The sequence below is a fragment of the Chrysochloris asiatica genome, unplaced genomic scaffold (genome assembly GCF_000296735.1).
Source record: "Chrysochloris asiatica unplaced genomic scaffold, ChrAsi1.0 scaffold00033, whole genome shotgun sequence".
In the NCBI taxonomy this organism is placed as follows: Eukaryota; Metazoa; Chordata; class Mammalia; order Afrosoricida; family Chrysochloridae; genus Chrysochloris; species Chrysochloris asiatica.
In genome coordinates, this window is record NW_006408551.1 from 3,998,473 (window position 1) to 4,014,603 (window position 16,131).

The window sequence follows — 16,131 nt, forward strand, 5'->3', positions numbered from 1 at the left end:
TTGCTAGAAATAAAGAGCCCAGGGTTCTCCTTCTGGCCCAGAAGCTCCAGAAAATCCCCACTGGGACTCACAGTTGCCTCCTAGGTACTGTGGCTGTTGAGATTGGGCAAGCTAAAAGACTGGAGATATTCTATTTGGAGAGATGGCCCTTCCTCACCTGATTCAAATGGAGTCCCCTCCCCCGATGGAGACCTTGAGGACTGAGTATGTGAAATCATCCTCTTTCTTGCATCATGTATGTCCACATTACCCCCCACCCCCATACCCCTACCTCAAGCCCAGTCACCATGACCAGATGGTGAAACCGGAGCTCCAAGGGGGGACCTCCACCCACTGCAGGGGCCTGATGGGCAGCACAGCTCTCCAATCCCTGGGCTCAGAGGGTATGTCTGCTGGCTAAATACTAGGTGGCGGAGCCCCAGACACCAGGTTCTAAAGAGGGCCAGATCAGTAATCAGATATAAACTGTGAGGGGTCAAACTGACAGACAAAGCTAAGTACAGCTACTCATCGGCCAATCCACTTTCTGCCTTCCTGAGTTCCAGGCAAGAGAAGACAGGTGGTTCTACCCTTGGCCAGGGGTAGGTGTGGCGCTGGTGGCTGCTGCTGCTGTGCCCTCATTGGCCCTCTCAAAATCAGAGGCAACAGAAGGAGCAACTGCCTTCGAACTCCAGCTCTCTACCCAGGGCCATCCACCAGAGGCATGGGGCTCCCTGATGTCCCACTCCAACTAGCACTGGTGCTGCTCTGGACACTGGTGTGGGCACAGGGAACAGGGTCTGTGTGTCCCTCCTGTGGGAGCCCCACACTGGCACCCCAAGCAGAACGAGCTCTGGTCCTGGAGCTGGCCAAGCAGCAAATCTTACAGGGGCTGCACCTGACCAGTCGTCCCAGAATAATCCATCCTCCACCCCAGGCAGCCTTGACCAGAGCCCTTCGGAGACTACAGCCAGGAAGTGTGAGTCCAGTGAATGGGGAGGAAGTCATCAGCTTTGCTACCATCACAGGTGGGTGACGGAGAAACTGGCAGAGAACCGACAGAGCAATGGGGGCAGAAGGGGAGCTTGTCAGAAAAGACAGAAGGAGCAGGGTGCAGTAGGAGAGAGAGGAGTTGGGCAGGGACTGGCTACAAGGCAGCCCCTATTTCTTCTGAAGGTGGGTATGAGGAAAAGCAGTGGGCAAGGATTGAGGGAATCTCAGAGAAGCGCTCCATCTCTGTTCACCTGTTCTCTTCCCTTCTTCATCTTTTGGGCAGACTCCTCTGTTTCAACCTGCAGCTCCATGCTCACCTTCCACCTGTCCACTTCTCGAGTCCACCACCTGTACCACGTCCGCCTCTGGCTGTATGTACTTCCCACATTTCCTGGCACCCTTTACTTGAGGATCATCCAGTGGAGTGCTAGGAGAAGGCAACAAGGATCCCACATCCTCCTGGCTGAGCACAAAATGAATACCCCAGGCTGGCACTCTCTGACTCTGCCCTCTAGTGGCTTGAGGAATGAGGACTCAGGCATCCTAAAACTCCAGCTGGACTGCAGAACCATACCAGGCAATAATAGCACAGCTGCTAGACTACAACAGAGGTTCCTAGACATAGCAGGTGACCAGCGGCCCTTCTTAGAACTTAAAATCCAGGCCAATGAACTTGGAGCAAGTCGGGTCAGGAGGAGGACGCCTACCTGTGAGCCTGAAACACCGTTATGCTGTAGGCGAGATCATTATGTAGACTTCCAAGAACTAGGATGGCGGGACTGGATTTTGCAGCCTGAGGGGTACCAGCTGAATTACTGCAATGGGCAGTGTCCCCAGCATCTGGCTGGCAGCCCAGGCATTGCTGCCTCCTTCCATTCTGCTGTCTTCACACTCCTCAAGGCCAATAACCCTTGGCCTTCGGATACCTCCTGTTGTGTCCCCACTATCCGAAGGCCTCTGTCTCTCCTCTACCTTGATCATAATGGCAATGTGGTCAAGACAGATGTTCCAGATATGGTGGTGGAGGCCTGTGGTTGCAGCTAGCAAGAGGACCTGGGGATTTGGAGTGAAAAAGATCAAGTCAGGGGTTCCCAAGCAAGGGGCATCTGTGGCTGAAGGCATCAGATTGCTGATCAACACCCCCATCCCATAGGCAACCTGGTAGTATGATTGGGCTGAATCCTATGCGACCCAAATGGACACTTTTTTTTGTCGATACTCCTGGCGTACTCCAGGCTGGTTGATGTGTCGGGAGATAGATAAAGTGTTTCTTTCAAAGAGATCTACCCCGAAAGGGTAATTTCTTAGTCAAAGTTCTATGAGAAGATGGCAAGGACAAGGGAGGGAGGGAGGGAGAGAAGTAGAAAGCAGAGAAACAATGAATTCATCTCTTCCAAGAAGAGAAAGTCCTCAGGCAAAGGAAGGAGGAAACAGACAGAGTCCAGCAGTCTCAAGGCAGAGTAAACAGGTTGACCAAGGGTAGACATTGTTGACATGCTTTAAGGGAGGGTCAAGAGGTAGATGAGCAAGGGGCTGAAGGAAAGTGTTTGGTAAAGCCCCAGAAATGGGAGTCATGAGAGGGGAGTGCTGAGCCCAAGAGAAGTTTCTGGTTTTTCCTGGGGGGCAGAACCGACTGAGGAGACAAACATTTATACTTTCCTAATAAAAATGTGAGCAGGAGAAAGATAAGGCTTTCTACTCTCTTAAAGATTTACAGTCTTGAAAACCCTCTACAGGGTCGCTATGAGTTGGAACTGACTCAATGGCACACAACCACAACCACAACCACTACCACCAATAAAAATGAGAAAACAAAATTCAACAAGTGTGAGTAATGAAACAGAGCAAGAGTTCTCAAAGGATGGGCTGGGGACTCCTGGGAGGGCCCCTGAGACCCTTTCAGGGGTGCCCACAAGTCAAAATTCTTTTCGTAATAATACTAAGATGTTTGTCTTTTTGAATTTTCATGATCTTAAAAGTGTATAATGGAGTTTTTCAGAGGCTGCATAACATGCGATTACATCATCTTTCTGACATCATTGTTAATGGAATGTGTACTTGTGTATTCTTGTGTTTGTGTGGTTTTTTTCATTTTAACTTTTAATATGGTAAATTGATAGATGTAAACCACAGAAGCAAAAGCTCAATACTTTTTAAGTATCCTGAGACCAAAAGTTTTAAAGCCACTGGTCTAGAGAACTGGGTGGAGAGGTGTTCTAAAGGGAAGCTCCTCCTCGGAGGGGTGGGGGGGAAGGACATAACACTGGAATGGGTACTTGTAGGGTTCCCTCCTCCCTTTCCAGTGACCACCTTTCTCAAATATGTCCCATATAACTGGGGTCTGGATATGGTCATGTAGGGGAGGAAGGTGTTCTTTATCTGTCTTTCCCCTCCACCCCCCATAGTTACTATCTATCTTTGTAGGTCCCATACCTCTCTCCCTAGCTTCGCCTTTTCCCCATGACCCTCGGACTTAACATTGATCCTCCAGCTGGTCCTTGGAAGAGGAACCAGGATATGGTGAGCTGTCTTAGAGGTGGCAGAAAGGGGAAGGGACTCTTTCCCCCTAACCATACTTTCTCCCCTTTCTCATAAAGGTCACAGAGACCAAAATAGCTACTCCTTTCCCCTGCATCCGGCTGGTCACCAAGGAGACACAAATCCGAAGAAGACTGCCGAACACTCCCCTTTCAGTTCAGCACTACCGCTCTGCGTTAGCAACCAGTGTGTCCCTCCTTTCTCTGGGCGCACATGTGGACTTTGGTGTCGGATAAGTGAAGCCTCTTGCTCCTCTAGCCATCCCAGTCTCCTTCATATAACCCAATCTCCTCCGCCTCCAGACTCCAAGAGATGTAATGTGTCAGATAGGCCAGCAGAGGGAGCAGAGGAAAGAGAATTGGCTGTGGATAGGTGCGGAGGTGGTCACAGTCTGCCCAACTTCCAAAAGAAGAAAAGCGGAGGTTCAGTACTTCTCCGAGAAGAGTGCTTCAAATCCAGGGCCCTTGATGTTACCTGTGAACACACACACTCTGCAATCAAAGTGTCAGCCGCTGTTTCTTTCCTTTATGTTCCATAGACCCCTCACATTCATCCCAGGGCCCCCAACCTTTCAACTTCATCTCTCCAAGCCCCAACTGTGTCCCAACGCCTCCAAGTTCCATCCAAAGGATGAGGCCAGCCAATAAACTACAGGAAGGCAGAATGCTGAGTTAGCACCAATCAACGTCGACAATCCTACCGCCAATATTTTCTTAAACAAACTTTTTCGTTGCCTCTTCCCCCCCCCCCCCCCATTCCTACCCCGCCCCCTTATAGTTCCCAATCTGTTTTTCTGGCAGGGGTTTAGGGCCTCTTCGTGGACAGCCGATCCAGGGATCCATGCCGGGATTTACTGCCTACCGACAGCAGCGTGTTCAGCGAGGGGGGGGAGGCAGTATAGGGTCCCTCAAGGGAGGGGGAGGATCCTGGGGGTCCTGGGGGTGCAATAAGCCCGGCACCCCCTCTCTCCTTTCCAGCCACCTCACCTCATCCTCAAGAACGGCAAGAGGGAGGGAAATAGGGAGGTGAGGGGCGAGCTGGAGGAGCAGCGGCGCGCCAGCGGCTAGAGCGAGAAAAAGTTTTTGCAAAAGGAAAAAAAAAGTTTGCGCTTCTCGCGGGTGGTCCCGGCTTGCGGCCCGGCGGGCTGGGCCGGCTGGAGGACTGGGGGCCAGGTTGGGGGGGGGGGGGGGGTGGCACCGAGGCTGCGCCGCCGTGGCCCTGTCCGCCCCCCCTCCCCACTGTACACCCCCCAGCCCAGACTCCAGCCCTGGACCACGCATCCCGATCCCAGCGCCCAGACGGAGGTGAGAAGGGGGGGGGCAAGCGGGGGACCACCTGGGAGTGGTGGGGGAAGGGACCTGAGGGGATGCTCTGTTTCCTAGGGATTCAGCCAGCCTAGAGGGAGACCTGAGCACTGGGGCAAAATAGATAAGGGTGGAAGAGCCTGGGTTGAGAAATTAGAAAGTTGGGAGAATATTTTCATTTGCAGCTCCCTTTCTCTGTATCTTTTTTTCCTCACTCTTTTCTTTTGAGTCTATGTGTCTGTATCTCAGGCAAATGTGACTCTCTTTGTCTGCCTCCTCCTTTCCTCTGTATTAGAAACATCTCACTTTCAGGAGTTAAGATGAAGAGGCTGGAGGGACGGCTAGCTGGAGTTGTGCGTACGTAGTAGAGAGGGAACTCCAGGTGTGAGGCTGAGAGCCGAGAAGGAAAACGTCAGTGTTTCAGAAAGGAAGGGACCGTGAAGGAGGGAGCCTTAGGTGGGATGGGGATATGTTTGTGTGTGTGGTGTGACGATAAAACCACTGGGAGGTGACTGGACTTGAACCCCTGACCTGTCTTGTGACCGATGTGCCCGAGGTTGCATGTGTTTGAGGGGAGTGTATAATTGGACTAGAAAGGGAACTGAGAGGGCTGCCCAGTGTCTAATCTATGTCCTAGAAAGACTCCCCACGGAATTTGGACTCCTGAGTCCCAAGGGTTGTGGGCAGGGCACTGAGGAGGTGGGGAAACCTTGTCTTGACCCTCTGAACTCAGGACCACCAGGGCAGCGAGGGCCAACCGCAGAAAGACCCCTACTGGGGCTGGGCTTGGACCACTGGCCACAGCCAGCCGGCGCATCCAGTTGCCCTCCCCCTCCTCAAACGGGAGCTGAGGACCTAGGCCCCTCCTCTGATTCAGACCACCCTGCCTGCCCTTGCTCCCCGCCTCTGAAGCCTCTTTCAGGCCCCATGACCCCGAAACAATCCGCTCTGGGTAACTAGGTTTGGGGAGTGGATTAGAGGAGGGGGACCCCGTAGAGACTGGGTTCTGAGGATTTTAGGAGCTTGAAAAATTGGGGTCTTCATAGAATAAGTCTTTACATCCCAGTAGAAGGAGAAGGCGGGGCAATTTCCCGAAGGAGATGTTAGGGCAGGAATTAGGGTGGTTTTCCCTAGGGGGCGGGGTCCTGAGACCCCCCCCATTATCTCCCAGGCATCCCCGCCTGGCGACACAGACCCCGCCCTTGACGTCACTAGGGGGTTCCCGGGGGTCTGGAAGGGATTAACCCTTGGGGAGCCGGCTAGGATACCCAGGAACCTAAGGTGTCCTGGCCCCTCCCCCACGCACACCTTATTTTATTTACGCAGTTACTTTCTCTCCCTGTATTTTCTGGATTATTCTTTACTTTCTACACCGCCATGGGGAACCCTCCACTCTCCAGTAGTGCCCCCCAGGACGCTACTACTTGCTTTCTGGATGCTTGGAGGGGAGGAGAGAAAAATTCGTCCCACCTCTCACATCCCCCTCCACTACGGCTCGCTCGACTGGGCTCCCCGGGCGGGCGGGGGAAGCGCAGCCGACTGCAGTCTGAGCCTGCGGCGGCGACTTGGGTGGGCCGAGGAGGCACGGGGGCGGGGAAGGCGGGACCTAGAGAAGGGGGGCGGGGCCGACTCCTGGGAGTTGGGGAGCAGGGTTGTGAGGGGGACTCTGGAATATAGAGAGACCAGATGATTCAGGGCTTTGGCTGGGGAGCCCTGGAGCTCCCTGACTCGTCCTGCATTCTCACCCATACCCCAGAGAAACTTCTCTGAAGCTGGAAAAATTGGCGAAATTTTCCTTTCATTAGTGTGAAGGGGAAACGTGGGGTGGGATGTGACAGGCGTGGGCGAGGAGGGATGTCGCTCCATTTTCATCGCGGTCCTTGGTGGCTTGGTGGTCCTTGGTGGTGCGGTCCTTGGTGGGGCAAGAAGATGACGGAATAGGCACTTTGGGGGAGTCTCTTTAATGTCTGGGGGGGTCTTTTGCGACCCCGCCTCCTTCCCCTGAGTGAGTCATAAAGGAATGAGAGGGGAGAAGTGCCCCCCCATCCAGCTGCCAGCCAGCTGTGCCTCCCCCCCCACTCCCCACCCCCACCCCCGGCCTCCAGCACCGTGCCAAGGTCGAGTTGGGAGGTCTTGGATGCGGGATCCGGAACTCGGCAGGGAAAGGAGGAGTTAGGAAGGGTACGGCCCATGCTGCGGGGCTCGGGTTGGGTCGTGGGGTCCGGATTCCGCTCCCCATTTTACCCCGCCCTCACCCTAAATCCCAGCATCCCGGGATCACCCACCGCGCCGGCCGGACCGCTCCCGGTCCTTCTCCACCCCACCCCGCCCCACCCCACCCTCAGACTTAGGAGCCCGGAAGACCAGGAGTGGAATATAAACTGGAGTTTGAGAACAGACTGCGTCGCCCTAGCCTCACAAAAGCACTCTAATGGATTGATGACTGTTCTTTCAATCTTTCCACGCCTTCCCTCAATCTTTTTCCTGATCCCCCACAGCAGAGACCAAAGGGATTAGGTGGGCACCCAGATGCAAAACCACTGCAGAAAAACCATCGGCTTCCATAGCAACAGGCCTGAAGTTCCCCTCACAAACTTCCCCATATCACACACACACACTGAGACACCCCACTCCACCACACACAAACACAAACCTCTCCTACAAAGTTGTCTTCCTTGTAGAGGGGCCCTATTCTGCGCTCCCTCCTGGCCCCACCAGCCTGTGTCTGGCCTGTGACGAGGGCTCCCTCTGCTGGCCCCTGGAGAGATTGTCGATTCACTTCAGCCACTTGGGAAGCCCCTCCTCCCTCCCCAGTTTTGCTCTTTTTAACTTGATTTCCCTGGACAGATGTCATGGAGAGGGTAAGGACACAAGGGAAGTTCTGCCCAGGGTTCTGTGCTTCAGATAATTATCTAACCTTCTCCATTTCCCTCCTGCCTTATAACTTCCAGATATCCTTTTCCGTCCTGTCCTGCAGTGTTCCCACACCCTCATCTGAAACACCATGTTCAACTCGATGACCCCATCGCCAGTCAGTAGCTATGGTGAACCTTGCTGTCTCCGGCCCCTCCCCAGTCAGGGGGCCCCCAGCATGGGGACAGAAGGTCAGTGCATATTATCAATCCTAAAGGAGCTCTGGTAGTGTAGTGGTTACGAATCGGGCTGCGAACCTTAAGGTCAGCGGTTTGAAACTACCAGTCGCTCCGCGGGAGAAAGATGAGGCTTTCTACTCCCGTAAGGATTTACACCCTCGGAAACCCTGCACAGGGTCGCTATGGGTCGGAACCGACTCGAAGGCACTTAACAACAACAACAACAACAAGGTCTTGAGGACTTGACAGATCTTCTCACCTGGGTACCTCACCAGGGATTCCTCTCAGAAACAACCTTGCCCTAAGCCAGTTTCCAAATTACTGAAGATCTGAGCCCCCCGCCCCCCCCTTGTCATATTATCATATGGGGTCTGAATCTGGATCAGACTTTGCTTGTGGTTTCAAGGTGAGGCTTCAGGTGTTCTCCATTCCCATACCCCATTCCAGCTGTCTCTCTTTTCTAGGACTGTCTGGTATGCCTTTCTGCCACCAGGCCAACCTCATGTCCAGCCCCCACAGTTATGGACCAGCCAGAGAAACAAGCAGCTGCACTGAGGGTGAGGCTTCAGGCATCACCCCTTCCCTTTCTGTCCCTCTAGGACTTATCTTGAGGGAAGAAGTAGGAGGACAGGGGATCTAAGTTGGAGGAAGGAGTGCTGGGAGATGGAGCCAAGGGGTGCAAGCATGATTAGGAAGTCACAGATGGGGTTGGTAGGGCAAATCAGAGTCAAATGTCTTTTTCCTTAGGAGAGTTAGGACCCATGGGATGGGTGCATGGAAAGACATACCCCTTTAGCATATCGATGTCCCTGTCCCTTGCCCCAGCCCCACTCTTTCCTCCTCCCCGGAGTGCAGTCAAGCTGACCAAGAAGCGGGCACTCTCCATCTCACCTCTGTCGGACGCCAGCCTGGACCTGCAGACAGTTATCCGCACCTCGCCCAGTTCCCTCGTGGCCTTCATCAACTCTCGATGTGCATCTCCAGGGGGTTCCTATGGCCACCTCTCCATCGGCACCATGAGGTGCAGACAGCCTTGGGCTAAGAAGTCCCTCAAAGACCTTACCCAACCCCTTTAAAAGCTTCAAGTCCTCCACACCATCTGACCCTATTTGAATCCTTATTATTTCAAAGGCAGTGAAATCCTCAGTATTTCCAGGGGCTCCCTCAACCACTTCCCATACCAAGTCTTCCAGAAACCCTCCAAATAACCCAAGAACTAAGACAATCTGAGATGACAGTCTTAAATAACTGCTTCCCCTTCTTCTCAGCCCATCTCTGGGATTCTCACCCCAAATGAATCACCAAAAAGGGACCTCACCTTCCTTCGGGGTCCAGCACTGTGGTCCCCATGACTCCACCCGGGGTGGAATGATGCCGCATCCTCAGTCTCGGGGACCTCTCCCAACCTGTCAGGTGAGAACTCCCTGACATCTTATTTCCCTCAGTACATAATGGTAGGTAGAATAGAAGATAAAAGTTTTCCATACCAGAAAAATAAAGGGGTGTAAGTGCTAGGTTGAATCGGACCCTTCCAAATGAGATCTCACCTATCACCCATTCCATTCATTCACCAGTGCAGTCTGAGGAAGAAGTCTGTACCAAACCCAGGGGGTGGGGCCACTCAGGGCAGGAAGACTGGCTGGGTTTCTTCTTTCTGCCCATTTGTATCCTCATCACCCTCACCTCTTCCCTTGTGGAAGCTGAAGTCTGAGCTGGATATGCTGGTTGGCAAGTGCCCGGAGGAGCCCTTGGAAGGTGATATGTCCAGCCCCAACTCCACAGGCACACAGGTATGGGGAGGAAGGGGATTTTTTTTTTACCTCTGGGACAGGAGTCAAACTAAAGCTATCACCCAGGTGACCCTCGGCTTGCCTCTCCTGCCCTAGGATCCCTTATTGGGAATGCTGGATGGGCGGGAGGACCTGGAGAGAGAGGAGAAACCAGAACCTGAATCGGTGTATGAGACTGACTGTCACTGGGATGGCTGCAGCCAGGAATTTGACTCCCAGGAGCAGCTGGTGCATGTGAGCTGTGTGTCGGGGAGGGGCTGGAATGGCTAGTTGGAGCCTATAGGAGATTTTGGGTGGGACATCTGGAATCAGACTGAGGACAGGAGGTCAGAGGAAACTGAGCTCAGAGGTTGGGTAGGCAGAGGCTTAGTAACTGTAGCTTTAGGAAGTACTGAGATGTGAGATGTAATGTTCTTCCTAACCCTTCTCTCCCCTAAGGGATGGAATATAAGGGACAGAGGAATACTATGGGGTATAAGGGTGGACGGAAGGTCTGTTGTGGGTCTCCGGGACTTAGGAGCACCTTAGAGAGCCTTTGCTTCTCCCCCAGCACATCAACAGTGAGCACATTCATGGGGAGCGGAAGGAGTTCGTGTGCCACTGGGGGGGTTGCTCCAGGGAGCTGCGGCCCTTCAAAGCCCAGTACATGCTGGTGGTGCACATGCGCAGACACACAGGAGAGAAGCCACACAAGTGTACGGTGAGGCAACCATTTCCCAAGACCAGAGCCCTTCCCTAAATTCTGGGTTTCCTGGGCCCTGGGTACTTTTGCCTTCCTATGCCCCTACTGTAAATCAGTATATGAAATATCTTTCTATGTATATGTTCTTAAGTGCCATCTAGCCGATTCTGACCCAAAGCGACCCTGTAATAGGTTTCCAAGGAGCAGCTGGTGAGTTTGAACTGCCGACCTTGCAGTTCAAATGGCTTTGCAGTCTGGCACATTAACCCACAGTGCCATACCAGGATATATATATATTTGTTGTTATGTGCTATGGAGTCAGTTCTGACTCATAGGGACCCTGTACAGGGTTTCCGAGGCTATAAATCTTTATGGGAGCAGAAAGCCTCATCTTTCTCTCGCGGAACAGCTGGTAGTTTCGAACTGCTGACTGTGAATGAGATTAGCAGCCTGATTTGTAACCACTACACTACCAGAGCTATATATATATGCAAACATTTTCTGTGACCCAAAGTTAATTTTTCTCCCTTAATTGAAAAAACAAACTAAAAATTTCCAAGGATCCCAGAAAGTATCATGGGCCCTAGGTACTGTGCTTCCTCCTCTGACCAAAAGATAAGCCTGCATCGAGGACATAAGACACTGCTCCTTGTCCATTCCCCAGGATGTACTCATTTTCAGACAGTCTAAGATCGCCACCGGCTTAACCAGGAGGTGCTCACCATCTCAGTTCCATGTTCCCACAGATCAAGTGACTACAGTTACTTCTATTCCCCCAGCTCTTGCCTGTCCTTGTCTGTTCATTGTAGGGACTGTCCTGAAGTCTCCAATGCTCTCCTATCTTGAGTTATAGTTTCTAATATATATGTCTCTTGAAATTTGTTGTTGTTGTCAAGTGTCTTTTGAGTTGATTCCAACTCATAGTAAGCTTGTATAGGGTTTCCTAGGAGCAGCTGCTGAGTTTGAACCGGTGATCTTATGGTTCAAACCGACCTTGCAGTCCAGAGTATTAACCCACAGTGCCATATCAGGACTCCTGAGATTTAGGCTTCCTCTAATCTCCACGTCCTTCTGTCTGAGAGCTATGGTTTGACTCCCATGTTTCTCCAGTTTGAAGGGTGCCGGAAGTCATATTCACGACTTGAAAACCTGAAGACACACCTGCGGTCACATACGGGTGAGAAGCCATACATGTGTGAGCATGAGGGCTGCAGTAAAGCCTTCAGCAATGCCAGTGACCGAGCCAAGCACCAGAATCGGACCCACTCCAATGAGGTGAATGCCCCACTTAAAAGATCCTCCCCTACTTGAGAAGCACCTGCCAGAGAGATCCTCCCTTAAGAAATCCCCTAGCCCAGCATCCACTCCACACAGGTGAGCACTTCCTCCTTACGCAGTTCACTCCCAGAAGGCCTACCTGAAATGAAGGATTCCCTTCCTCTACCTCCATCCAGACCTACTCTACCTAGAGGAGACCTCTGGCCCCTTCAACCTCTGAGTTCATGAGGCCTCAAAGCCCTGGGTTCATCCCTCATCTTTCTCAGGCTTGGATTCAGTTTTCCTAATCTCTACCTTGATCCCGTCTTTTACTTTCACCCCATTGGCCCCAGCCTCATCACTTCCTTGGGAGTTGTGTGTCCCTCCCTTACAGGACTTGTCCTGCCCACTCAATGCCCTCACAGCCACCACTTTCTTTCACTGCCCCTCATTCTTCCACATTGACCCCTTGCCTTCTGTCTTTACTGTCTGATCAACAGAAGCCGTATGTTTGTAAGCTCCCTGGCTGCACCAAACGCTACACAGATCCCAGCTCTCTCCGGAAACATGTAAAGACAGTTCATGGTCCTGATGCTCATGTGACCAAGCGGCACCGAGGAGATGGCCCCCTGCCCCGGGCACCATCCCTTGCCACCGTGGAACCCAAAAGGGAGCGGGATGGAGGCAGGGAGGAGAGCAGACTGACCGTGCCAGAGGGTGCCATGGTGAGACAGCCCAGGCAACCCAACCTGCCCTATTGACATCATCCTAGCCTCTCCACCACATCTCCTCCATCATTTCCTCAGTAATTCTCTGTAGTCAGTTCTCTGGTCTCTGGTCTCTTGTCTCAGTGTTGCCTCTTAGACTACCCAACATCTATGGATATCAGTTTACTTACTTAATTGGTTCAACAAACTCTTACATAGCACTTAGTATAGGCAAAAAGTGTGCCACTATAGGGTAAGCCTTGGACTACTAACCGAAAAGTCTGTGGTTCAAACCCACCAGCTGCTCCTTGGAAACTCTATACAGCCACTATGAGTCAGAACCAACTCAATGGCAATTAACAATAGGCAAAAGGAACCCTGTAGGTACAATGGGTTAAGTGATGGCCTGCTAACCCAAAGAATGGTAGTTCAAACCTACCAGCCACTTCATGGGAGAAAGATGAGGCTATCTGCTTCCATAGCAATTTAAATCCCTGGAAACCCTAGGAAACAGTTCTACTCTGTCTTATAGGGGTTGCTGAGTCGAAATCAACTTGCTAGTCAAGAGTTTAGTTTGGTTTGGATAGGCAAAAGATTGTTGGTTTGAACCCACCAGCCACTCAGTGAAAGGTAAGACCTAACAGCCTGCTTCTATAAAGATGACAGCCTTGGAAAGCCTGTAGGACAGTTCTCTTTTGTCCTAGAGTGTCCCTATGAGTCAGAATTGACTCAACAGCACACAGTAACAGAGGTGGTATTACTCTAAGCACTTTACATGTACTATTTCAGGTACTCCTCACAAATCTTTGAGAAAGCAACTAATATTCTCCCATTTTCAGATGAAACTGAGGAATATAGAACTTGCCAAAGTCATAAAACTAAGCAGGAGTGTGAGCCCAGACAGTCTGCTCCAGTCTAGGCTCGTCTCATAAAACATCTTTTTACTGTGATCCCATGCTCCTACTTGTTCAGCTCTCCTCAGCTGAAAGCATCCCTTCAGCCCCAGTTGTCACCAGGACACAGGCTTCAGCCTTTCACCAAGTTCAGGGAGCCTGAGGAGAGTGGATGGGTGCTGCCCTGAGCTCTGGTTTCCCCCACAGAAGCCACAGCCAAGCCCCGGGGCCCAGTCTTCCTGTAGCAGTGACCATTCTCCAGCGGGGAGTGCAGCCAATACAGACAGCGGTGTGGAAATGACTGGCAATGCTGGGGGCAGCACCGAGGACCTGTCCAGCTTGGATGAGGGACCTTGCATTGCCGGCACTGGTCTGTCCACCCTTCGGCGACTTGAAAACCTCAGGCTGGACCAGCTGCATCAGCTCCGGCCAATAGGGCCCCGGGGCCTCAAACTGCCCAGCTTGACCCACACCGGTGAGACCTGGGCGTGGGGGGTGGTTGCTGGTTGAGACTCAGCCTGCTCTGAGGTTGGGAGGGGCAGGTCACCCCTCAGTGCTGCCAGATGGTATCTAAGTGCAAGTAGAAAAAAGTCCCCTTTCCTTTAGAACACCTTTCCATCTGTCTGGATATTACTGTTATATATAAATAATACAAAACCTATGATGTGACTGTTGCCCCTACCCTCTAACTGCGCATTATACAACCTGTGTACGGTTGTCCATAGCGGCCCTGAGTCAGGCATGGGAAAAGTGGGAAACACAGCTGAGAGGTTCTGTGAAGCCTGTCCCTGGGTCTCCAGGACAAGGCTGCCCCATGGGTGGGCATGATAAGATTTGGGAGCTCCCTGAACACCCCACCTTTTCTCCCTTTGATTTGCAGGTCCCTCCGTGTCTCGCCGTTTGGGCCCTCCGGTCTCTCTTGACCGCCGAAGCAGCAGTTCCAGCAGCATGAGCTCAGCCTATACTGTCAGCCGCCGCTCTTCCCTGGCATCTCCTTTTCCCCCTGGCTCTCCACCAGAGAACGGGCCATCCTCTCTGCCTGGTCTCACACCTGCCCAGCAGTACCTGCTCCGGGCGAGGTATGCTTCAGCCAGGGGGGGCAGCACCCCATCCACTGCAGCACCCAACCTGGATCGGCTAGGGAGTCTTCCAGGACCTCCGTGGAGAAGCCGAGTGGAGTATCCAGGATACAACCCCAATGCAGGGGTCACCCGGAGGGCCAGTGACCCAGCCCGGGCTGCAGATCGCCCTGCTCCAGCCAGAGTCCAGCGGTTCAAGAGCCTGGGCTGTGTCCACACAGCCCCCACTGTGGCAGGGGCAGGACGGAACTTCGATCCCCACCTCCCAACCTCTATCTATCCACCACAGCCCACCAGCATCACTGAGAATGTTACCATGGATACCAGAGGGCTACGAGAAGAACCAGAAGTTGGAACGTCTATGATAGGCAGTGGTCTTAACCCTTATATGGGCTATCCACCTGCCGACACTCTGGGATATGGGGGACCAGAGGGCTCAGCAGTTGAACCTTATGGAACAAGGGGTCCAGGCTCCCTGACATTTGGGCCTGGTCCACCTACTAACTACAGCCCTAATCCCTGCCCCCATCAGGCCTATCCAGACCCTACCCCAGAAACATGGGGTGAATTCCCCTCCCATGCTGGACTATACCCAAGCTCCAAGGCTTCAGGTGGGGCCTACAGACAGTGTCCTCGACTTGAACATTATGGACAAGTGCAGGTCAAGCCAGAACAGGGGTGCCCAGTGGGCTCTGACTCTACCAGCCTGGCACCCTGCCTCAGTGCCCACCCCAGTGAGGAGCCCACACCACACCCACAGCCCCCGTTCTCCCATTATCCCCAGCCTACCCCTCCCCAGTATCCACAAGCAGTCCCCTGTATCCAGCCACCCCCTGATTATCCACCTTCAGAACCCAGGCCTGGCCCGGCCTTTGACGCCTCTCCTCACTGCACAGGACAACTCAAGGCTCAGCTTGTGTGTAATTATGTTCAGTCTCAACAGGAGCTGCTGTGGGACAGTGGGAGCAGGGCAGAACCCCCAGTCCAGGAACCTCCCTACCACAACCCCAAGTTTCCAGTGGGTTCTCAGGTTAGCCCAAGCCCTGCCAAGGCCTCCATGGCTACATACGGACCTGGCTTTGCACCCAATTTGTCCCATCACAAGGCAGGCTCCTATCCCACCCCTTTACAATGCCATGAAAATTTTGTGGTGGGGGTAAGCAAGACTCCTCATAGGGCAGCTGCACCACCCCGACTTCTGCCTCCATTGCCCACTTGCTATGGACCCCTCAAGGCAGGGGGCACCAACCCTAGCTGTGGCCATCCTGAGGTGGGCAGGCTAGGAGTGGGTCCTGCCTTATATCCTCCTCCAGAGGGGCAGGTATGCAACCCTCTGGACTCTCTTGACCTTGACAACACTCAGCTGGACTTTGTGGCTATTCTGGATGAGGCCCAAGGGCTGAGTCCTCCTCCTTCCCATGATCAGGGGGGCAGCTCTGAACATACGCCACCATCCTCTGGTCCTCCCAACATGGCCGTAGGCAACATGAGTGTTTTACTGGGATCTCTGCCTGGGGAAACTCAATTTCTCAACACTAGTGCCTAAAGAGTGGGGAGCCCCACCTCTCAGATCCTTATTCCTAAGTGGTTTCCATCTCCTCAGAGAAGTGAGGAAGCTTGTGCCATCTTTACAGTCCCCATCATAAGTAGCCCCAAGGATGTGAGGGGTGGATGGGGCTGTATATATATATAGTCTGTATATATTTTGGGGAGAAATTTGACAATGACACTATTTCCTGATAATAAACTACATCAGAAGGAGTCCTGCTTGAAGTGTTATCTTGGGGAAAGGTCATGGAGGAACAAGAGAAGAAAGT

The 16,131-nt window shown here is 52.8% G+C and overlaps 2 protein-coding genes across 4 annotated transcripts; both read left to right on the plus strand.

Moving 5' to 3' along the window:
- The first annotated feature begins 703 nt into the window (after positions 1–703).
- On the plus strand, positions 704–2,016 carry INHBE (inhibin, beta E). Its single transcript, XM_006859469.1, has 2 exons — positions 704–1,007; positions 1,256–2,016. Exons 1-2 carry the CDS (start codon positions 704–706, stop codon positions 2,014–2,016), a joined length of 1,065 nt encoding a protein of 354 aa, XP_006859531.1.
- A 2,737-nt stretch (positions 2,017–4,753) lies between these two features.
- GLI1 (GLI family zinc finger 1) lies at positions 4,754–16,072 on the plus strand. 3 transcript variants are annotated; one of them, XM_006859470.1, is made up of 12 exons: positions 4,764–4,814; positions 7,792–7,918; positions 8,371–8,463; positions 8,732–8,927; positions 9,175–9,319; positions 9,607–9,696; positions 9,793–9,930; positions 10,247–10,396; positions 11,489–11,653; positions 12,136–12,360; positions 13,443–13,710; positions 14,116–16,072. In XM_006859470.1, exons 2-12 carry the CDS (start codon positions 7,819–7,821, stop codon positions 15,858–15,860), a joined length of 3,315 nt encoding a protein of 1,104 aa, XP_006859532.1. In that variant the 5' UTR covers positions 4,764–4,814; positions 7,792–7,818; the 3' UTR covers positions 15,861–16,072. The 3 variants fall into 3 exon arrangements, with proteins under 3 accessions (XP_006859534.1, XP_006859532.1, XP_006859533.1); XM_006859471.1 differs by lacking the exon at positions 8,371–8,463 and having other exon boundaries at positions 8,762–8,927; XM_006859472.1 differs by lacking the exons at positions 7,792–7,918; positions 8,371–8,463 and having other exon boundaries at positions 4,754–4,814.
- Positions 16,073–16,131: the final 59 nt, after the last annotated feature.

What these genes read in the sequence shown, in the direction of transcription:
- INHBE (XM_006859469.1), top strand. Translation starts at nt 704, where the DNA reads ATGGGGCTCCCTGATGTCCCACTCCAACTAGCACTGGTGCTGCTCTGG. An exon ending in CAGCTTTGCTACCATCACAG is followed by an intron (nt 1,008 to 1,255) that starts GTGGGTGACGGA and finishes TCTTTTGGGCAG; the next exon opens with ACTCCTCTGTTTCAACCTGC.
- GLI1 (XM_006859470.1), top strand. Translation starts at nt 7,819, where the DNA reads ATGTTCAACTCGATGACCCCATCGCCAGTCAGTAGCTATGGTGAACCT. An exon ending in GACCTCTCCCAACCTGTCAG is followed by an intron (nt 9,320 to 9,606) that starts GTGAGAACTCCC and finishes CCCTTGTGGAAG; the next exon opens with CTGAAGTCTGAGCTGGATAT. An exon ending in CCCAGGAGCAGCTGGTGCAT is followed by an intron (nt 9,931 to 10,246) that starts GTGAGCTGTGTG and finishes CTTCTCCCCCAG; the next exon opens with CACATCAACAGTGAGCACAT.